Raw genomic sequence first — 23,999 nt, forward strand, 5'->3', positions numbered from 1 at the left:
ACGGCCTTGGAGTAGAAACATTATGTGCACCCACCTCATTAGGATGGCCTTGGAGTAGGAACGCCATGCACATGAACCTGATTAGGACAAGCGCTACACCTGCAAGACAACATGAGGGAAACGGGACCGACAAAATAAGACGTAATTTAAAGTATAAGTCCGGGACCATCTTTTTCTCTCCTGTAAAAACGGAGAGTTGTTGCAAAGTTAGGAAAAACTTAGTTGTACAGCAAAATCATTTGAACAAAATAAGACGTAATCAAAAGAATGAGTCTTGGACCGTCTTTTTCTTTCCTGTAAAAACGGAGAGTTGTCGCAAATTTAGGAAGAAATAAGTAAGAGAAAGAATAAGGACACAGGGAAAGATTTGTTGTTTTTCACAAACTGTGGGGTGGTTTCCTGGTTTACGGGACTTTTGCCTGTGTGGAAGTTTTAAACACACAGCAGGCTCCGAAACCAGTGTGTTTGCTTGTCAAATGGGGAAGCCCTAGCAGAATATAAGGAACAAGAGATAAGGTCAGGGACCTAGAACACTGTATAGCGCCTCCAGAGTAAAAGGGGACACTCGGGGAGTGATACCTGAGCGAGATTTGAAGTGAAGGTACAGCTGCCCCGTGTGGGTAGAAGCCTGCTGTATCGTTCTTGCTCGAGGTGATCAAAAAACCGGCGGTTGACATTGGGTGACCCGATGGGGCCCCAACCTCTTCCGTGGCTGAGTTCCCCGCCCTCCCCCGGACCTAGAGTCCACTTGGTTGGCGTGTCAGTGTATGTGAACAAAGTGTGTCTTAAAAATGTCTGATAAAACTAAAGCAGTGATAGATGGCTGGCAAAAACTACCTCAAGAAACATTAGGCAGGGTCCTGCACAAAGCCCTAATGTTAAGAGCATACAGGACTCTGGCAGGAGAAATAAATAAATTGGCAAAAAAAAAAAAGAATTATTAGTGATTTGGGCACATGAAATGCAGGAAGAACGCCTGCTAGGGGCGTGGACTGATCCACCACCCAGCGCACAACTACTAGAACAATATGAGACACAAGCCTGCGTTAAAGCGGCTAAGGCGGGAGAAAAAGTTGAACAGACGGGATGTCTAACAAAGAAATCACAGATAGGAAAAGCAGAACGAGAGGCAGACAGACAGGCCACCATGGCTGTCTGGTTTTTCGAAATGTTACAGACTATGCCGAAAACGCCGAAACCAACTCAGCCAGAAACAAAGCAGAAAAGCAGAAAAGAGCAGGATAAAGCAACCAAAGTAAAGGAGGAAGAAGCTGAAAAAGGGGGGCCCAAACTAGGGGACAAGATATACAGGCCCCTCTAATGACTGTTAAAAGCGGGGTCATAGGTGTAAGCATCGCCCCAGACAACGTAGAAGACGCTCCCGTCACTCAAGCAGACCTGGAGCAGAAACTCGCGCTGATAAGCAAACACATGAACGAGATAGAGAAGAAAAAAGAAAAAAAGAAATGATAGAGCTGTGGGGAATGGCCGCCCAAGAACAAGAGAGAGGAGGAATGTCATATGCTAGTAGCTTAGAAAGACCTACTGAAGAGTCAGAGGAAGGGAACGAGAACGAGAACGTAATGCAAAAACCAGACAGTAGGAATACTGGGGACGAAGAGTGGAAAGAGATGGATAAGGGAAAGAAGATAAAGCAAGAAACAGCAACTAAAGCTAAGACTAGGAAAAAGAAAGTTGTACAAAAAGTAGACAGTAACAGTGAGGATAATGCAAGTGATTCAGAAGGAAACAGCACAGGAAGTGATTAAATGGCTGGTTAAAGAACTCATAACCAGATATGGGTTGCCAAGAACCATCAGATCAGATAATGGTACCCACTTCACAAGTGAGGACCTTCAGAAGGTTGAGGAAATGTTTGGGATCAAACACAAATACGGCTCAGTCTATCACCCTGCCTCCCAGGGACTGGTGGAAAGAGCAAATAGGACAATCAAGGAACAATTGGGGAAATTATGTAGCGAATTAAGCCTGAAATGGCTAGACGCCATACCATTGGTACTGTTCAACATGAGATCTCAACCAAATGCAGCACATGGGTTAACCCCCTCATGAGGTGCTAACGGGTAGAAAAATGCCATGTCCATTCACCACTTGCCCTACCACAGACGGACACACTCTTATAGGACAAAGAGAACAGATTGGTGATTATGTAACAATGCTTAACATAGCGGTGAAGTGTTTGTCCTCACAGGTACAGGAAGCACTTCTGCATGATTCAGACAACGTCGTCCCACCACCGGTGGAAATAGGGGAATGGGTGTTGAGGAAACAACACTGAAGAAATTGGAGTGAACCACGTTGGCTTGGACCATTCCAAGTGGCCCAAGCAACTGACTACTCCCTGAAAGTCTGGTTGCAACCAGGAAGACTAAGCAACTGGTGGCACAAGACTCAGTGCTGCAAGACAGACGCTCCGACCGAGCGGACACTGACTGACAGTAGAAAAAACCTGAAGGACCTTGACAGTGACTATGACAATCCCAACGAGACCTAGACATGAGACAGGAAATCCATTTAGGCTACTCGGATGTGACAGACTCCAAGGACTGATCACCCTATGGTGTCTCTCACTGATGATAGCAGGACCACTGTTGTGTTGGAAAATGGCTCAGGCCTCACGAGAACGATCTAACCTAGAGTCAATTCACATTAAGAGACCTTGAACCCCACTAACTGATATCGCTAATGATACCAATCTGACCCAAATACACCACCACGTAACTAAAAGAGCAGTCAACACAGCTCTAAGGGACAAATGTTTATCAATTTACGGGGGAATAGAACTAAATTATACTACAGGGAAAAGCTACACGTTCCAATTCGACCTATGCGATGTAATTAACTGTGGGGGGAATCCCCAGGCATGGAGAGGTTATGACATATACCTCTGTGGAATGACGGGGCGGCACCCGACATTTGGGAGGTGTATGTGCAATGTTCGGCTCTCAGTGTTGTACATTTATCCCAAATAACACAGCGCCTGATGGCACACTTACCAGGGCATTAACAGGTCTAAAGATGTTCTCAGACAAGCTCCAGGAACATCCAGGGGTAAATGACCCATTTGGAAACTGGATGACAAGGTGGTTCGGTAAATGGGGGAACTGGCTGTCCTCCTTAGCTGGGCCCATAATGGTCGTAATAATAGTATTGATTATTGGAATTTGCTTCTGTATACCTATGTCCAAGGCCTTATGCATTCGATGCATGGACAAACACATGAAATCTAGTATAACATCCCTCCCCCTGCCCTATCAGATGACAGAAGTAGAATTGCTCAGGCCTCTCAACCCAGACGGAGAGAGCCTGTTAAAAGGTGAGACAGGGACTTTTAGGGAGGATAACCACTCTCTCAACAGTTACCATTCTGGAATGCTCGGTATGGGCCATCCCCCACGAGACGAAGGGGGCCTAGACGGACCGGACCTCAGCGAGTTGGATTCGGATGACCCAGACAGCCCACTGGACAGCCCTGTCTGAAAGAGGATCCGTAAAGCATGCATTCTGCATTTATGTCTCTATGCTTATAGAAATGGCCTAGCCTCCCTCAGTTAACTACACTTTGTATTACTTATATACATCTCTGCTGTGTGCAATGAAGAAACACTTACTGCTTGTATTTAGCACCTATGTACCCACACGCTACACATAGGCCTTGCAGGTCATTGAGGAAGCCACAGCGGTTCCTTGCAAGGATGCCTGGGGGACATCCCACCCTGGGGCAGAATCAATGACCAAATACTGATATAGATACCCATGCACCACACTTAAAATATTATATGAGGTGATAAATTACCTCAACAGGGGGACTAAAGGAGCTGGGCCTGAGAGTAGGAACATTGTACGCCGGCCTGATAGAGACGGCCTTGGAGTAGAAACACTATGTGCACCCACCTCATTAGGACGGCCTTGGAGCAGGAACGCTATGCACATAAACCTGATTAGGACACGCGCTACACCTGCAAGACAACATGAGGGAAACGGGACCGACAATGACGAAAGGAAACCAAGAAGAAGATCACGCCTGTCTCTGAAAAAGAACCACGCCTTGTTGTTTTAGTATATATCATTGTGTTTCTGTTATTTGGCAGACGACTCCCGGTTGCACCGAGGGTACGTCTCCAGCGCTGCAGCATTACCTGTGAACTATTTGTTGTGTGCCAAATAAAATGACACGAACCAGCAAGAGGTCGTCTGACTTCTTATTTGCCTATGTCGACCTGAATCAAAGAACCGGGCGAGTCTTTTGCAAAAGATAAGACTCAACATCTGTTTGAACTTGAATCGAACTGCATCCATGTTTGCATCTGTGCCATCTGTGCTACTCTGTCTCAGTGCAGGCTGTTGCTTTTTAATTTCCTCACTTTGGCGGATTTTTGTGATAGCTTTCACGAGAGTCAACTCAGAATCTAGCTGTAACTTCTCTGCAAGTCCATGGTCTCTGATACCTACGACAAGGCGGTCTCTGATCATCTCATCTTGGAGAATTCCATACTGACAATGCTCAGCCAGTTTATGCACAGAGGTAATAAACGCTTCAACCGTCTCACCAGGCTCCTGGCTACGTTTGTCGAATTTTGCTCTTTCGTAGATCACATTATGCTTGCATATGAAATGTTTATCGAACGCTTGCTTTACTTTGTCCTACTTTTTCTTGTCCTCATCCGTCAGTGCTAACGTGTTCAGAACGTCATCCGCCATGTCTCCCATAGTGTAGACTAGCGAGTTCACTTGATACTCTTGACTCTTTGCATTTAGTCCTGCCGCTCTGCGGGATCTTTCTAAACGTCGGATCCAATTAGGCCAACTACCAAAGTCTCCAAAGTCAAATGCTTCTGGCGGACTTACTGAAAATGGAGAATCCATCTGTTTTACCTTCCGAACGCTCCCTCAAACGTTGCATCAACGCAGCTCCACGTTGGCGTTAGCTCTGCTAGCTCACTCGGCCAATTCAAAAGTTATTTTCTCACGTAGTCAAACCGCACGGATCATTCCGGTCACTTGCGTCGGGTGATTGTATTTATCTCAGAGGCGAGGACGACGACTTCTGACACCATGTCTTGTACTTTAAAGTACTTATATTAGTAAAGAATGGACCCGAGACCAAGGCATAACGTTGACCCTTTATTAGGCATATCTTCAAGTCTCAACACCCGCGCATGCGCGCTCATTACATATCAAAACCTGCTCACTACAGGTTAGGTGCCCAAAGGTGGATGATTTTTCTTGTTTGAACATCATAAAAAATATTAACTACTGTACTGCAGTTGTACTTGCAGGAAATAAAGAAGACTGTAGTGGACTTATGGACATAATTCACCATAGCTAGTTGTTTATATGAAATTGACATGCTCACTTTAAGGGCTCAGGGTGTAGCCATGGTTAAGCAGTGCCATGTTGTTGGGTGGAGTTGTGAATATAAGGAAATAAACGACACACGCGTTTGTGTAGTCAAAGAGAAAAGTTGTTTGTCTATGTTTTCTCCCAACTTCCACAACTTCATAAAAAAGGCACATTGTCTTTATTTGACACTGAGGAAGTAATGGGTGAATGAAGAAATGATGGTAGCATATTGTGTCTGACTGTTCTTCCATCGCATGCGTCAAAGGGCTGGTCAAGGATTGCTATCAGGGTCATTCACTGGTTGAGTTGGACATTGTTCTCCTCTAATTGTGGCAATGTTGTCGACAATCACAAATGCTACAATTATGTCTCATGCCCTTTCTGGGGTGAACCTGAGCCTACGAAGGCACTGGAACTGGGTCTTGAGCATCCCAATGGTCATCTCGACCCTGGCTCGTGTCCTGCAATGAGCCAAGTTATAATGTCTTGATGCATGTTCAGTAATCCAGGTAAGGAACCCCTAGAAAGTTGAATCAGTTCATCTGGACATAGTATTTAGCTGTGCCCAGATGAACTGATTTAACTTTCTGGGGCCCAAGTTATAACTTTGATGCGGGCAGGCTCAGGATCAGAGTAAATAGGGCTTCTAGGGGTACCCTCTGTCACTGAGCAAATAACCATCGAAGTCTCCTATAATAATAAGGGGATACAATTAAAATTTTCAGTTGCAATAGGAGGAAACAAAATATTGATCATAATAGGATATAGCTATATATATATAGATTGATTGATTGATTGATTGATTAGATAATTAGATAATTATATACACACGTATAAACTCACCACAGACAAATCTAGCACTCAGTGTACAGTCATGGAACATGTTCGGGTCATGCACAGACCCAGGCTACTGTGCTTCACCATTGCTGATGATGTGGGCTGCATCACATGAGCTTCACAGTGCAGAACAGTAATTAGCTGCAGTAACTGTATTGTGACCTACATGTCTTTGGACCATGGGAGGAAACTGGAGCACCCGAAGGAAACCCATGGAGACAAGGGGAGAACATGCAAACTCCACACAGAGGATGACAATATGTAAATTGCTGTGTCATGCCAATAAAGCCATTTGAATTGAATTGGATGACCCGGGATGACCCCCAAGGTTGGACTACGCCGGGGCTTGAACCCAGGATCTTCTTGCTGACCCTAAAATATATCAAATATATATTAACTGATTAGTGCTTCAAGTCTCAAAGCTTCATAAAACAATTATTGCTTAGACTGATACTTGCAATTCTACGGAATTATTCTTTGATGAGTCTTGTGAGTGTGTGACGGGAATGCCACAAAGTGTACAGTAAACATTTTAGTGCAAGAGTAACATTTCTGACAGTACAACAGATGGTTGGTTTGCCTTGGAAATATGCTCAGCGTCACCAATGTTATATAGAAAACTCCCATTGGCAAAAAAAAAAAATGAAGCGCAACATAAAGATTTTTTTTCCTAACTGAAAGCATGTCCACAATGTGTCATGTGAATGATATGAGGGCTGAAAATATTGTTCAGATAAATGATTGAGTGTGTAGAAAAATGGTAATGCTCAAATAGATAATTTTCAGGTTGTAGAGCCGAAGGAACGGAGAAGACCGTAGGTTCACACTTTAGCCGTGTAGGCAACTTTCTTTAATCCACGGTAAATCAGAGAGACAACAAAACCCCACTCGACTGAGCGGAGGCGGCAAGAATAACCCGAAAACTGGCTGGACAACCATAACTTAACCCTGCGTTAACCTGCCAGGGCAACCATGACTTAACCCTTAGTTCCTGGGTTGAATTCTGTCCCCAATACGTGTCCACCACATGAGCCCCCCCAGAATTCGCCCTAGTAATCGAAGTCAGGCAGGCGCGGGGGGACGACAGGCCGTCCGCGGCGGCTCCGGGTAACAGGGGCCGGAGTGTCTCTGGGAGGCATTGACGCGGGCCTGTGGAGGTCGGCCTGAGGAGCAGAAGCAGCGCGGGCCTCCACGGGGGGAGGAGGCGGAGCCGGGGGACGACCGTGACGAGGAGGTTGGGCTAACTCCAACGGCTGCGTCAAGTCCAGGTGTGCGGGTTTAACTCGGTCCACTGAAACATGCTCAGCCGTGCCCCCAAAATCCACCACCAGGTGCTTGGTTCCCCGTTCCAGGACGCGGAAGGGGCCGTCATAAGGGGGTTGCAGAGAGGGGCGGTGTGCGTCGTGACGGATGAACATGTAGTCCGCTGACTGCAGACCTGGGGGCACCTGGGACACCGGAGCGCCGTGTTGGGCGATAGGGACGGGTGTGAAAGCTCTGACCCCGTCCAGCAAGGAGGCTCGTTGGTCCACAGCTGACCAGGGACGCGTTGCGTTGGGCATGAAATCGCCTGGGACTCGCAGCGGCGTGCCGTACACCAGCTCCGCAGAGGAGGCTTGTAGGTCTTCCTTCGGGGCGGTCCGCAGGCCCAGCATGACCCATGGGAGCTTGTCGACCCAGTTGCAGTCCTTGAGAGTAGCCCGAAGCGCAGCCTTCATGGACCGGTGGAAGCGCTCACATAGGCCGTTCGCCTGAGGGTGGTAGGCAGTAGTGCGATGAAGCTTGACGCCCAGAGCCTCACCCACAGCATTCCATAGCTCTGAGGTAAACTGTGGCCCGCGGTCAGATGAAAGGTCGGAAGGCATACCGAAACGTGAGACCCACGACCCAATAAAAGCCCGGGCCACATCAGCAGACGTCGTGGATGCCAGGGGAACAGCTTCAGGCCAGCGCATAGTCCTGTCCACCACAGTGAAGAGGTAGGTGAACCCATGGGAGGGGGGTAGGGGACCAACCAGGTCGACGTGGACATGGTCAAATCGTCTCTCCGGCACTGCGAAGCGTTCCAGGGGCGCCTTAATGTGGCGGTGTATCTTAGCCCGCTGACAGGCAACACACGAGTCGGCCCACGCTTTCACGTCTCTCTTAAGTCCCTCCCACACAAACTTAGCAGAGGTCAGGCGCACGGATGGCTTACCGCCTGGATGAGAGAGGCCGTGCACAGCTTCAAATACGGGGCGTCTCCAGCTGTGCGGGACGATGGGCCTGGGCTGTCCTGTGGAGACGTCACACAGGAGGGTGACACCTGTGTCGCTGAAAGGAACGTCCTGCAGGCGGAGCCCCATGTCGGAGGTCCGGAGACGGAGGATGCTCGGGTCCGTGGCCTGGTCAGCGGCCATCTGTGCATAGTCCAGGCCTAGGTGGACCACTCCAATCACTGCCCTAGAGAGGCAGTCAGCTACCTGGTTAGACTTACCAGCGACGTGCTGGATGTCGGTAGTGAATTCCGAAATGTAGGAGAGTTGTCGCTGCTGGCGAGCGGACCATGGCTCGGCCGTCTTGGACATGGCAAACGTGAGGGGCTTGTGGTCCACGTACGCAGTAAACTCGCGGCCCTCTAGCAGGAAACGGAAATGCCGGACGGCGAGCCAGAGACCGAGGAGTTCCCTGTCAAAAGTACTATACTTGCGCTCTCGGGGTGTAAGCTGGCGACTGAAAAAGGCCAAAGGCTGCCAAGCCCCCCCCACCCACTGTTCGTGAACCGCACCAACAGCATAGTCCGATGCATCCGTGGTTATGGAAATAGGCGCTGTAGGTGAAGGATGCGCTAGCAGGGTAGCCTGGGAGAGCGCAGCTTTAGTCTCGGTGAACGCACGGTCCCGCTCTGCTGTCCAGTCGACCGCCTGGTTGGGGGACTTGCCTTTCAGCGCCTCGTACAGTGGCCGGATGATAAAGGCAGCTCGGGGAATGAAGCGGTGGTAGAATGTCACCATCCTGATGAACTCCCTGAGCGCACGAGCTGTTTGGGGGCGCGGAAAGGCTGCCACCGCTTCCACCTTTGAGGGCAGGGGGACTGCCCCGTCCCCAGTGATGCGGTGCCCGAGGAAATCAATAGCCGTCAGCCCGAACCGGCACTTCGCCGGGTTGACGATCAGCCCATGCTGGCTGAGGCGTGTGAAGAGGGCGTGAAGATGGGACAGGTGTTCTTCCTCGGAGGCGCTGGCGATGGGTATGTCGTCCAAATAGACGAAGATGAAAGGAAGGCCATGGAGCACTGAATCCATCAGCCACTGAAAGGACTGGGCCGCGTTTTTGAGTCCAAATGGCATTCGTAGGAATTCAAATAGGCCGAATGGGGTAGTCACCGCTGTCTTGGGGATGTCCGAGGGGTGCACGGGAACTTGATGATAACCACGGACCAGGTCGACTTTTGAGAAGACGCGTTTGCCAGACAGGTTTGCAGAAAAGTCCTGGATATGCGGGACAGGATAGCGGTCGGGCGTGGTGGCGTCATTTAGTCGGCGGTAGTCCCCGCATGGGCGCCAACCTCCATCAGGCTTAGCGACGATGTGGAGTGGGGACGCCCACGGGCTGTCAGAGCGGCGGATGATCCCCATGCGTTCCAGGTGCTCGAACTCAGACTTGGCAATGGCGAGTTTGGCGGGGTCGAGATGCCTGGCTCTGGCGTAGACCGGGGGCCCATTCGTAGCAATGTGATGCTCCACCCCATGCTTAGCGGTGGGTGCAGAGAAGGTAGGCTGGGTGAGGTCAGGGAACTCAGCGAGGAGGCGGTTGAACTTGTCTGCCTCTGAGAGAGAGTTGGCTAGACCTGCATAGGCCGCTTCCCTCCGCGTACATGCGAAGGAGGAGAAGGTTAAGGCATCGACCAGACGGCTGTTCTGAATGTCCACTAGCAAACCGTAAGCGCACAAAAAATCAGCTCCGAGGAGGGGAAGCGTTACATTGGCCATGACGAACTCCCACGTGAAACGTTGTCCACCAAAACACAGTTCTACAGACCGCACGCCGTAGGTGTGGATAGGGCTGCCGTCAGCCGTCGCCAACTGGGGGCCCCGCTCCCCACCCATGATGTCGACGTCAGTAGCAGGGAGCACGCTTCTCTGTGCGCCCGTCACAAAGAAATCGCCGACCGGAGATGGTGTCGAGGATGAAGAGTAGCCTGCTCGTATTGCCAACACTCATGGCCACTACTGAGTGTTGGCCCTCTCGTTTCCCGTCGGCCTGTAGTTGCAGGGGGAACGGCACCGTTTAGCTTTCGCACCAAATCGAGCGTGGTACATACAGAGTCCAGGGGGCTTGTAGCGGTCTGATGCTGTGGCGCCACCGTCGGGCCACGCCCGCGATGTCGGCGGGGGGCCAGTGAAGGTAGGAGCCAGCACCCCGGCATGGGAGGAACGTTGTGTAGCGACGAAGAATCGGTCAGCCTCCTTTGCCAGCTCACGGGGATCAGTGATGGTGGAGTTAGCGAGCGCAGTCTGGACGTGGGCATGTTGCGCAGAAACAGCTCCATAAACAGGAAACATGGCTTTTCTTGACCCAGTAGGTTTAACATCCTGCTCATTAGCTCCGATGGTTTGCCATCTCCCAAGCCCTGAATTGCGAAGAGGCGACGTGCTCTCTCCGTTGTTGACAGTTCAAAAGTTTCAAGGAGGAGATTTTTAAGTGCGGCATATTTACCATCGGCCGGTGGGTTGGTTATGAAACCGCTTATCCTGGAAGCCGTAGCGCCCCCCAGCGCTGCCACTACGTAGTAGTACCTGGTCTCGTCTGCTGTTATGTCTCTGAGCGCGAACTGTGCCTCAGCCTGTGTGAACCACGTAGCCGCGGAAGACTCCCAAAACTCCGGCAGTTTCATTGCAACGGCGTTCGTAACCATAATGTGTGTGGTTTCAGAAAACTTATCCGAAAACATCACGTGGGGCTCACCAGTGTAGAGCCGAAGGAACGGAGAAGACCGTAGGTTCACACTTTAGCCGTGTAGGCAACTTTCTTTAATCCACGGTAAATCAGAGAGACAACAAAACCCCACTCGACTGAGCGGAGGCGGCAAGAATAACCCGAAAACTGGCTGGACAACCATAACTTAACCCTGCGTTAACCTGCCAGGGCAACCATGACTTAACCCTTAGTTCCTGGGTTGAATTCTGTCCCCAATACGTGTCCACCACAAGGTATTGACAAAACATTCGACTGGGGTCTGATCACCCTCTCCTGATGGAGATTTTTGTGAACTGTTTATGCTTCAATATCAACTGGGTCTTCAAGAAAAGGACATGTCATGTCTGACCCTTCTGTCAGTCTGCTGGCTTCAGCTTAACAGGAGTAGAAAATCGGAGTTAGTTGAAGAAAACCTGTCGGTGAGCAGGTAAGCTTCACGGAGTAAGTTGCCATAGTAACTGACTCAAGAGTTGGATTTATGAAGCCGGAAATTGAAACAGCCCTCTGTTTGTAGTCGGTGCCATATAGCCAGTAAACACAAACCCAATAATAAACAAACACAGTGGAAGTTAACTTCGGGCCAGGTGCATTACCTTGGCCTAACTGTGCGTCCGATGAAAGTGTCTATAATGTTGTAGAGCACTTTTTATGGCAAGGTATATAGTGTTGTTGCTCTAACTTGGTATCTTGGATGTGATGCTGCTGTTGCTGCAGCGTGAACTATTGATGGATGTAACGCATGTATTAGCCCACCCACCCAGTATCACTACCAGCCATAACTGGATTGCAGCAATGTCTTTTATGTCAACTGTCACAAAGTCAGCCAAGGGTTTTGAGTGATGGAAAACCTATAACCAAAGGTTTCCAGATGATAATGGCACACATATTTGATCAAAATGCTACAAATATTTAATTTTTTATGTGCAAAGCATCATAAACTGTACTATACAAAGCTACCTTCATGGGTTATAAGTTCCCCTTTACAGTCAAGAGATGTGAGAAACAACTGGCCCTCAGTTTGACTATTTATGTTGGCTGGACCAGTTTTAAAAAGTGTTTTTCTCATGGTAATATTTTTAAGTAGTGCATTTGTAACCCACATAGACTATGCAGTCACTAAAGGGTTAACTAATTGAGCGTCAATTCACATGACGCTAGCAGAGGGCGCATGCGCGCTATGGTTACGCCAGTCGTGAGAGATGTTGCTTCCTATGAAGTTGCATGAGAGAGCTCCAGCTCATTTGGCGAAAATAGACAAATAAATCAAGATATTCAGTTAATTATTATCAGGAGTTGTAAGATAGTCTGTTAGTAACTCAAGTGCTGCATCGTGAGAGCCCGGTTTCCTGCTGGGTTTACCGTGTTTTCCCTGCCGAAAACTCCGACTGGTTTTTTCTTTATCCTGGATTTGGTTTGGTTCCATACCATATCGACTTCGATGGCGAGCCTGTCCCAGTGAGCGATACTCCACAGAAAGAACGTTTGGACGCAGTGTGGCCAGCTGTGTCGGTTTCCATCCTGCGGAGTGACTGAACTGATTTGCATCAGGATATCGGATACCAGATAAGGAACACTTAGAAGTGTTTTGTGTTACTACCCGGGTAGATTGACTCTGTCCACTTTATTTTCAAAGACAAACCAAAAGACAATTTATTTTAATTGTTATTTTTCCTAAAACAAAGAGCTCTGTTGTACGTCGGAAAGGAACCAGTGCAGGGGTCCGGCAGGGTCAAGCCCGTAGGCACGTTTATTCTTATTCAGGGAAGGGAAATGCGGGATGTGTATGGTGCAATTAGAGTCCTGGATGTGGGGTGTGTAAAAGACTATGCGTCTGTGTGCAGGGCGAGTGTGGTGCGCGTGTGCAGGAATGTAAATGACTGGAGGTTGTTCGTGCGTGTTGGTGAAGTGCAAGTCCAGGAGTAGGGGTTCTGCGGGAGGCAGTGTGGGAGCACAAGGGAGGGGTCCGAGGAACACAAGGGACGCGAGGAAGACGGAGCCCGAGAAGCACCGGCGGGTTCTGGGAGGACGGGGAAGAGAGACACAGAATTAGGCTCAGGGATCACAACACAGGAATTGCAGGAGAAAACACAGCCAAAGAGTCTAGCGATCTACTGGGTAACTACCGTACTACACTGCTCAAAAAAATAAAGGGAACACCTAAAAACACAATATAGACCTCGATGAATGAAATATTTCAGCTGAAAATCTTTATTTATTAGACAGAGGAATGTGTTTAGAGCAAAATAACCTAAGAATGATCAATGGAAATCAAAATCATTAGCCCATTAAGGTCTGGATTCAGAATCATACTCAAAATCAAAGTGGAAAATGAGAACATAGGCTGATCCAACTTCTGTGGAAATTCTTCAAGACGATTCAAAATGAGGCTCAGTAGTGTGTGTGGCCTCCACGTGCCTGTATGCACTCCCTACAACGTCTGGGCATGCTCCTGATGAGACGACGGATGGTCTCCTGAGGGATCTCCTCCCAGACCTGGATCAGGGCATCGGTCAACTCCTGGACAGTCTGTGGTGCGACATCGTGTTGGCGGATGGTACGAGACATGATGTCCCAGAGGTGCTCGATTGGATTCAGGTCTGGGGAACGTGCAGGCCAGTCCATAGCATCAATGCCCTCGACATACAGGAACTGCTGACACACTCTGGCCACATGAGGACGAGCATTGTCATGCATGAGCAGGAACCCAGGGCCCACTGCACCAGCATATGGTCTGACAATGGGTCTGAGGATCTCATCCCAGTACCTAATGGCAGTCATGGTACCTCTGGCTAGCACGTAGAGGTCTGTGCGGCCCTCCAAGGATATGCCTCCCCAGACCATCACTGACCCACCGCCAAACCGGTCATGCTGGAGGATGTTGCAGGCAGCAGAACGTTCTCCACAGCGTCTCCAGACTCTCTCATGTCTGTCACATGTGTTCAGTGTGAACCTGCTCTCATCTGGGAAGAGCACAGGGCGCCAATGGCAAATCTGCCAGCCAAGATGTTCTCTGGCAAAGGTCAATCGGGCTGCACGGTGTTGGGCTGTGAGCACAGGCCCCAATTGTGGACGTCGGGCCCTCATACCATCCTCATGCATTGTTTCTCACTGTTTGAGCAGAAACCTGAACATTAGTGGCCTGTTGAAGGTCGTTTTGTAGGGCTCCGGCAGTGCTCCTCCTGTTCCTCCTTGCACAAAGGACCAGATAGCAGTCCTGCTGCGGGGTTGTTGTCCTCCTGCGGCCCCCTCCACGTCTCCTGGTGTACTGGCCTGTCTCCTGGTACCTCCTCCATGCTCTGGACACTGTACTGGGAGACACATCAAATCTTCTTGCCACAGCACGCATTGATGTGCCATCCTGGATGAGCTGCACTACCTGAGCAACTTCTGTAGGTTGCAGATACCGCCTCATGCCACCTCTAGTGGTGAGGGCACTAGCAAAAGGAAAAACTAACCAAAGATAGGCCAGAAAAGATGAGGACAGGCAAATGGTCTGTGGCCACCACCTGCAAATCCATTCCTTTTATAGGGGTTGTCTTGCAAATTGTCTAATTTCCACCTGGTGGAAATTAGACAATTTACCAACAGGTGAAATTGATTCACAAATCAGTGTTGCTTCCTAACTGGACAGGTTGATATCTCAAAAGTGTGATTGACTTGGAGCTACATTGCATTGCTTATGTGTTCCCTTTATTTTTTTGAGCAGTGTAGATGGCACAATCTGGCAACGACTGCACGTCAGCGTCCTCTGTTATAGCTGGCTGCAGATTGGCTTCAGGTGCGCTGATCACCGATGAGCCTCTGGTGCGTAGCTGCGCTGATTGAACCCAGCTGGTAGACTCAGGCGGAGACGCGCCTTGCGTCTGGACCACAACAGTGCTCTATTTTATTTTGGGGTATTTTCAATTGCAAAAGAAAACATTATTGTGAATGGTGTGTTGCAGAGATTGTGCAATAAACCTGCCAGCTGTTCTGTTATAAAAGTGACGTCTCCTTGTGAGTCTTGTCAACCACACTACTCAGAGCCTAGTAAATTGATGTATAGCTATCCTTTCTAATTCAGAGTAGAGGTGCTACACATTCATGAAGTTAATTAAAAGTGATGTAATAGGATCAAAACTCTCCAGGCAATTACTAAAACATTGGCACTTATCAATTTCCACATTTACATGCCAAGCAAGGTGACAAGGTTGAAAAATAAGTCAAAGACAAGGTGGTTTTCAAGTGAGCGCCTCCAGTTACAGATACAGAATTAAGATAACCACCTTATTCAATGCTTTCTATAGCTGGTTTATTTGATATCAAATTCCAAAATATTAAAATCATGAACAATTTTCCACTTGCTCATTTTAATGGTTACCGAACTGTCACAATATTTGTGGGAAAATTGATACAGCAGGCAGAGTTTTATGTCTCCAGCATAGCAGCAACAATGCAGAAGAGTAAGGCAGACGGAGCATGACTGAAGAACAAGCAACATTGTTGTGATTAACCGGTGTAATACTACTACATCCATAGCTAAAACCGAGGTTCAGCCATTTTCTCTTGTTTTAGCAACTTGGTTTCCTTCTGGATAGGTCATTGAAGTGGTCAAACAACACTGCAATTGCCACATACCAGCTTAGATGAAGGCGACTCAGCTCACATGTGGAATGGACTACGGGTCATTACAGATTTTAAAAACAAGCCTTGCTCGGCTATCAGTGTGGATCCCTCCCTAGCTGACAAACTGAACATGTTGCCAAATGGCCACAGTAGACAGCGGGGAACCCCCATTCACCGTCACTGAGAGTGATGTGAGGAGGGTCCTTAGAGGGGTAAATGGCAAAAAAGCTGCAGGGTCTGACGAGATCCCTGGCCGGGTCTTAAAATCCTGAACTAACCAACTAGCTCCAGTATTTACATACATCTTTAACACATCCCTGGCCCAAGCCGTCGTCCCCTCATGCTTCAGGCGGTACATTATTGTCCCTGTGCCAAAGAACAACAGTCCATCATGCCTGAATGACTACCGACCAGTGGCCCTGATGTCAGTAGTGATGAAGTGCTTTGAGAGGTTGGTGAAAGATTTCATCTGATCATCCCTACCCAGCTCATTCGACCCCCTCCAGTTTGCCTATAAAAACAACAGGTGCAGAGATGATGCCATCTCCAACCTCTTGCACACCACCTTAACCCATCTGGATGGGGAGAGAGGGAACTATGTACGTTGGCTGTTCATTGACTACAGTTCAGCATTTAATACTATAGTCCCCCTCAATCTGGTCACGGAGATGAGGTCGCTAGGAATCAACACCCCAGTGTGCAATTGGGTGTACAACTTTCTCACTGACCGGCCCCAGGTGGTTAGGGTGGGCGGCCTAACCTCTAGAATATTAATCCTCAACACAGGTGCTCCTCAGGGTTTGCTGAGCCCTCTGCTGTACAACATCTACACACATGACTGCAAAGCCATGGACAGTTCCACCTCCATCATCAAATTTGCAGACAACACAGTGGTAATAGGCCTGATTTCCAACAACAATGAACAGGCCTATCTGAATCAAGTAGATGACCTGGCACAGTGGAGCCAGTCCAACAACTTGACCCTGAACGTCAGCAAGACCAAGGAAATTGTGGTGGACTTCAGGAGACAGCAGGGGAAAGGATACAACCCACCAAAGATCAACGGGGAACCTGTGGAGAGGGTCGCCATTTTTAAATACCTCGGCGAACACATCACTGAGGACCTCACCTGGACTCTTCACACTCAGCACACTATAAAGAAGTCCAGACAGAGGCTCTACTTCCTTTGAAGGCTGAGGAAATTCAAGGTCTCACCCTCCATCATGAAGGCATTCTATTCCTTGGCTGTGGAGAGCGTCCTAATAGGTTGCATCACCGCCTGGTATGGAAACTCTTCTGCCCATGACCGAATTGACCTGCAGAGATTGGTACGTTCAGCTGAATGCACCACCAGAACATCTCTCCCCATCATGCAGGGCACTTACACCAGAAGGGTGAGGACGAGAGCCAAGAAGATCATGAGCGACACTTCTCACCCTACCAACGGACTGTTCAGGCTATTGGGGTCTGGTAGATGCCTCTGTAGTCTTATGATCAAACCAGAGGTAAACTCACCTGCCCCTACCTACGCCCACATTACCCTGACTTTCCACTGATGGGACAGCTGTCCACACTAGCTTGAAACCCGCTCTATTGTTCAAGGATTTTATAGCCTACACCCACAAACCATCATTGTGCCAATATGTGATGTGTAAGCGCCTAGATTTCTATTCCTGTGAATTTTCATTCTCTGCAACCCAAACACTACTGGTGGCAGATTTATTGCAAGCTGCCTCTGTAGCTTTACTATTGATCCTGATGGTAAATCATTCCCTCCCTGAGTAAACAGGGAGTGGACGTGAACATAATCCTTGCTGAGTATTGGCCAGCAGTACCAACTCGACCTGTTGCTATTCTTATTAGCAGACTTGTGACTGTTTCCCAATCTCCCCTTGCAACAATAACTTGACTTGAGTCTATTCAGAGGTTTGAGGTCTGCAAGAGACTTTGTTATTTCCCTGGAAAGAATGACATTATAAGTGCACAGTTTGTATCTAGCTATATATCCTTGTGCGAGAGATTTGCCAAGGCATGAAAATCCAGTGCCTTCACAGTGTCTGTTTGAAAAGGGGGATGAGCAGCACTCCATTTGGTTTGATGAGATCTCACATATCTTCTCCACCATGAAGTTATTTGTATAGTAAGTTATTTACACAAAACAGATGGTGTAGTTGCAGGTGGGTGAAATGTGCCCCACAGGCTGTCTGATGGACAGTGGGAGGAGCGAAGGGATATGTCCAAGCTCCTCTCTACGTTATACAAACACATGAGCATGAAAACTACATGAACAAATGAGCTTCAAGCAGTATTATGAGCATAGCGAGGGTTAGTCTTGAACATTTGCTCATAAGAATAATGTCACAATCTTAAACTATGACCTTGATAACAAAGAAATAATCTGCCATATTGCCTGTATAAGATGTTTGTCTCACGGGGCAACACTTAGTAAGTCATATTGCTGCTTACAGACAAATATATGGGTAGCAGTTATCTTAATTGAGCAATATGTCTTTTCACAAACCTACATCTAAGTGCAGCCCCTATAATTATAGTGGTGACTGCCTTACTAACATGCAGAGTAGTGGTACCCTTCCTACTTCAATAGTGTCCTCTGTCTGTCTTCCAGTCAATATGCAGTCAACAATGTATCTTCATAAAGATTTTTTTTTGTTCCTAATCCTCTATAGATAATCTTGACTATACTTACCAGCATGTCTGCCCTCCAGACAACAACTTAGTATACTAATAGGCTACAGCTTCTTGGGGATAAATCCTGTCCATTGGATTAAAATGTTTTTTATGTGTTATCCATACAATAGATAACCTGGCACACTGACAGGAAACTATGCTAATATTATAGCAGCCAATAATTTACAATGTTCTGCTTACTTGAGTAGGTCATCTTTAAAATAAAACACTATCTTGTCTTGCCCCAGCTTATCCTGTCTTGCCTTGTCCCATCTTGTCCTGTCCTTTCTTGTCTTGTCTTGTCCTGTCCTTTCTTGCTCTGCCCTGCCCTGCCCTGTCCTGTCTTGTCCTGTCCTTTATTATCTTGTCTTGTCCTGTCCTTTCTTGCCCTGACCTGCCCTGCCCTGCCCTGCCCTGCCCTGCCCTGTCCTGTCCTGTCCTGTCCTGTCCTTTCTTGTCCTGCCCTGCCCTGCCCTGCCCTGTCCTCTCCTGTCCTGTCCTGTCCTGTCTTGTCTTTTATCTTATCTTATCTTTTAGACCTTTACCAGGCAGCTGGCTCAAAGAATAGCACAATGATGTGTTTGTTTTAAGAAACTATATTTGAATAATAGCTGTATTCAAGACAGCAAACTGTTTAGCCCAGCCCTTTCCAAAAACCTCAACAGGCAACTATACTAGAAAAGTCTGACAATTGGAGCAAAACATCTTCCAGCCAATTTGTCTGTCACACAACTGATGACTTGGTACAGCTCATGACAGAAAACTCTGTGTCTTTTTTTTCTAACAAGGAAAAACATTTTTTTTAACAAATCTTGACTAAAATAGCAAACTTACAAGCACATTTATCTCTCAGGCAAAGAGTTAGCATGGCAGCAAAGCTCTCAACCTGCATCTACCTCCAGCTATGCAAGGATAACCTGTTTACTTGGGCAAACGTCAGTGTCTCTTAAAACACTGATTGCCTATCAGGGAACAAATTATCTGGCGTGGGCCCATACAAACAGCTTTATAGGCGACACCTTGCAAAAACATGGAACATGGTGACAACTGGAGCAAGTCTTCTTAAAAGCCTGTTTGTCTTACAGACAACTGATCAAATGGTTCATCCTGCATAAAACAAATATACTGGCAGTTGCTCTGCAGGGATGTGGAAAGCACAGACAACAACTTTTTTTGTTTGTTTTTTTGGGGTTTTTTTTTTTTTGCTTAGTCACTTTCAACTGTTTTCTTTTTATAAATTGCACGTTTGCTGTTGCTGTTTTCCTCCCTTTGCAGGGAGGAGCTCGGCTGTAACTCTTTGTCCCACCCTGTCTGACAGAGAGACTATGCAGCCCGTTTGACCATTACCGTGATATACCGTCCCCATGTCTTTCTGTGAGCATACAAAGTGTTTGGGCTTGTGTCACAGTATATAAACTTTTCCAAGGAGGAAACACTGACAAACACTGACAGAAACTCATTGCACACACTGTAGTCCCCATTAGAGTTGGGGGTAAGGCATTAGTAAAGTAAGGCATTACTATAATAATATTATCTTTTCTGGTAACAAGGTAATATTACACATTACTTTTTAAATATGTGTAGTAAATTTAACTGTGCTTTTTTATGAAGAAACCCTTTACTCAACCAAATTATTCTGCATGGAGATGGAGATCACCTTCATGGATGTGAACCAACTGGAAATTAATGTTGGCGTGATGCACCCCCCTCGGGATTTGATTGTTTATATGGGATTTGTTGGTCTATATTAATATATTAATATGACACATTACTTTTTTAAAGCAGTAATGAGTAATGTGTAATACATTACAATTTCGAAGTAACGCCCCCAACTCTGCTTATTACAGTGCCATCTTGTGGTTTGATGATGTGGTTGTCAGCAATTTTAATTAGATGAGCCCCGATTGACTCCAGTTGACATCAGTGTCTTTAGGCTGATGTTTGTCTCTCAGCGATACTAATGTTAATAGCACTGAGGGTAGTCTGATGGACTGAAATGTTGGCAGTCTTTCAGTATTTTCTTAAGCACTTTTTCTCCATGTCACTCAGTGAATGGGGATGTTTTTCACTGATTTTGGCATGTTGAGTTTACTTTAAGGCTTTCTGGCCTAGCTCAACATGTGAAGCTCTCGCTCGAACATTTTCCATTTTAAAAGAAGAAACGTCTCATTGCTTATGAAGAACTTTCCATTTTCACGCTGGTAACAGAGGCCATAAAACACCTCTGGAATAGACGTTCAGGGTCAGGCGACTGGTTGTCACAGTCCAGTTTTCGGCTCATGAAGTGTTTTCTGAATCCCTGTGGACCAGTGGGGAGGAATGCGCTCGAATTGCTGGGTCCTTCACTGGGATCTGGAGCCGGAGCTGGAGCTGGTCACACAAACACACACACACACACGCACACACACACGCACACACGCACACACACGCACACACACACACAAACGTACTTACATTCACATACAGCCGTGCCCAGACACAAAGACATAAAAGTTTATGCATACACATGCCCGAAATGTATACTGTTCAATAAAGCATGCATACCCACACATAGAAGAGCATGAACATGCACACATCCAACAAAGAGATTGGTGGCAGAGTCATTATGGTCTGTATGGCAGAGCTATTTTCTAAAATCAATGCACACCCAAACCAACAATACAGATTTTCCTGGAAGTCTACATTCCAAGAGAGAGGGAGAGAAAAAAAAACAAAAAAACCCCAGCAAATTTGCAGTCATCATCTACTTCAAGCAGTCCAGTCATCCACTCCTGCAGTCCTCAACCTACCTAGTGCTGTGAGGGGCAAACCACTGTCAAGTCGACTGGGTTTGGTGGTGATAAAGAGGTAGCAGAGGACACCTGCGGTGATGAGGAAGGCCAAGAGGACCACCACTGCAACGAAGAGACCTACCAGCGCCCCAATACTGAAAGGAGGAGGACAGGAAGGATGGAGGTGTGTGTGTGTGTGTGTGTGTGGGGGGGGGGGGGGTTAGGGGATAGGAGGCAGGTACAGTAAGAAGAGAAAGGGTGGGTGGGGGAGAGGAGGTATGAAGCGGAGCATTGAAATGAGGGGTGATAGAATAGTGACCAAGAAAATGGAGAGGAGAGGAGGGTGGAGAGGAAAACACAAGACAGGATGGTATACAGGAAAATAAAGACATGTTGTGAGAGTGGCATTAAAGGTGGAGATATGGATAAGTAGACAAAAATGCAAATGGAGAGTGACAGAAGGGGAACAGCTATAAAATGTCCCACAGACAAAAAAGGAGTTAAGCAAAAGATGCCGTTTTAATCAAATCAAATCAAATCAAAGTTTTAAACACAAAACACGTGTCACTATCTGTTCTCGCGTATGATTCTCAAGTCTGAAATCGTGAAATGGCACAGAGCAAATGTCAATAAATATCTGGGTGTGGGAGTCAAGACGCCTTCAGAAGAGCTGAAGGAAGGGTCAGATGTTTCCTGTCTAAACTGCCAAGGAACAGCAATTGACCAGGAAGAATTGGCTGTCGAGGACAGGACAAGCTGTGCAAATGAGAAATAACGGGGGGTAATTTGTGAAATGGCATCAATGTCAACTTCCTGTCATCGTCTCCAAATGATCTCATCTGCTGTTCGAGCCCATGTAGGCTGTTCGCGATCGGATCTTAATTTCGATAAGCATCGCCTCGAGTACAATACAAAACCCAGAATAATCAAATCCGATTTTATGTCAAGTGGACACATTGACTTTATATAGGAAAAGAGACACGGTTTGAATGAATTAAGAAAAAAACACGCCCTGTCCATTGAGGTGCAGCAAAAACATTGCGGGTATATGAACTTTTCCCTACCTCAGCCACCACATATATCCAAATTCGTATGGGAAAAAGCTGTTGGGGTCATCGCAGCAGTACTTGGTATCGTTAAATCCGCAGCAGAATAGGGCATAGCCCTCGTTTCCAGGTGTGGGACAGGAAAAGCCGGCCATGAACACACTGTCCGCATTGTAGTAGCCGGTGCATTGAGCGCTCATGCTGCCGCGACAATCAAGCCGAACACGGAAACAGCGATAACTCATGAGACGCGAGCCAAGGTGAACGCGCTCCCAGCTCCATCACTATCACAGGCGCATTGCTTCTAAAGTCGCAAAAGAAGAAGACGAGAAATAAATAGCCCGGGGTATAGTTTCCATACTCGTCGGTTAATGAGAGGACGAGTGCCGGAGGAGAGAAATAAACTTCACTTCTGTGAAAAAAATCAACAGCCTCTTTCGCTTTCTGCGTCCGTCCCCCGTCCACTCACTCGCCCCCCACTCAACGCTCGATGCGCGTTTACGCGCGCTCGTTTCATTCGGCTCTGTTCTTTCCAAACTACACCGCTGTCACAACGGTGACTGGCGTGTCCGATCACACGTTGCGCGCCCGTCAGTCAGACCAAGACTAGCTTGGTCTAGTCAGAAAGGCACGAACTGAGGAAGCCTCTCGGATGAGAGGCGAAACGTCTTCACGGATATATAGCAAGTCGAGTTGCACTTGATTCAACTCCTTTGGATAACCATGACCTGGATGAATGAGAACATTCACAGACATCAGGCAGACCACACGTACAGCGTCGCGCTTACGCCTGTCATTAGAAAATGCGGCTCAGTTAGCCGGGTAGAAACCCGACCGCACATCCCAGGCGCCTTCCGCTAACAAGCGCTGACCTCGTGTCAGTGGTGCCTGGAGAGTTAGTCTTTCGCGTGATATGCGAAAGAGTGAAACCATCTTCCACCTTTTACTCACACCACGCGTGAGCTACACGTGAGTTTTAACACTACGTGAAAAAAACCCTAATCTGGGAATCAATGTAAGCAATCATCACTTGTCAGTATTATTCAAAATAACATCACATTTTAAAGGGTCCATATTATGCTTTTTTTGGGGTTTTTCCCTTTCCTTTAGTGCGGTGTGTTATACAGCTGGGAGGTGCGTGCCAAACGTCTGCAGAGTTACAAAGCCCAAAGTCCACACCAGAAAGATGTATTATCGCCGGCAGAAAACACTGCCTGAAACGCCTCGTGTTTTCTTTCGTCGCTTATCTACGTCACTATGTAACACGTTTTCATAATGCCCGCCCAGCGGCCAATTTGGCCCGCCCTCAAAGTTAGGTATAGCAGAGGCAGAAGCACTCAAACAAATTTAGGTTGTGCAGAGGCCGGCAGAGTTTGGTTAGTGCATATCACAATGTCGAGAGGATGCTGTTTTCTTCGGCGCAAACTGCAGCGGATTGTCAAAAAGGCATCCAAAATCACAGCCAACTCACTCCCCTCAGTTTGAATCTGTACATACTCACCGGACTGACTGTAAAGCGAGCAAAGAAGATCATCTCCAGCGCCTCACATCCTGCTCATCACTACAGGTCACTGTCCACTAGGACTAAACGCGTCACAATTTATTTTCCCCCCTAGCTATCAGGATTCTGAATTCCCCCTATAGTCCCCTCCTCACACATCAATGGCATGCATACTACCATTCCCCTAATTGTTGTGCGTAAGATGTTTTTTTTGCTTGTTTTTTTGTT

At 47.4% G+C, this 23,999-nt stretch overlaps 1 protein-coding gene across 1 annotated transcript; it reads right to left on the reverse strand.

Moving 5' to 3' along the window:
• Positions 1-20,626: 20,626 nt before the first annotated feature.
• Positions 20,627-22,470, reverse strand: LOC130124288 (protein shisa-like-2A). Its single transcript, XM_056293748.1, has 3 exons — positions 22,289-22,470; positions 21,243-21,379; positions 20,627-20,805 (listed from the first exon to the last, which is right to left on the reverse strand). Exons 1-3 carry the CDS (start codon positions 22,468-22,470, stop codon positions 20,627-20,629), a joined length of 498 nt encoding a protein of 165 aa, XP_056149723.1.
• Between the last annotated feature and the right edge of the window lie 1,529 nt (positions 22,471-23,999).

The sequence above is a fragment of the Lampris incognitus genome, chromosome 14 (assembly GCF_029633865.1).
Source record: "Lampris incognitus isolate fLamInc1 chromosome 14, fLamInc1.hap2, whole genome shotgun sequence".
In the NCBI taxonomy this organism is placed as follows: Eukaryota; Metazoa; Chordata; class Actinopteri; order Lampriformes; family Lampridae; genus Lampris; species Lampris incognitus.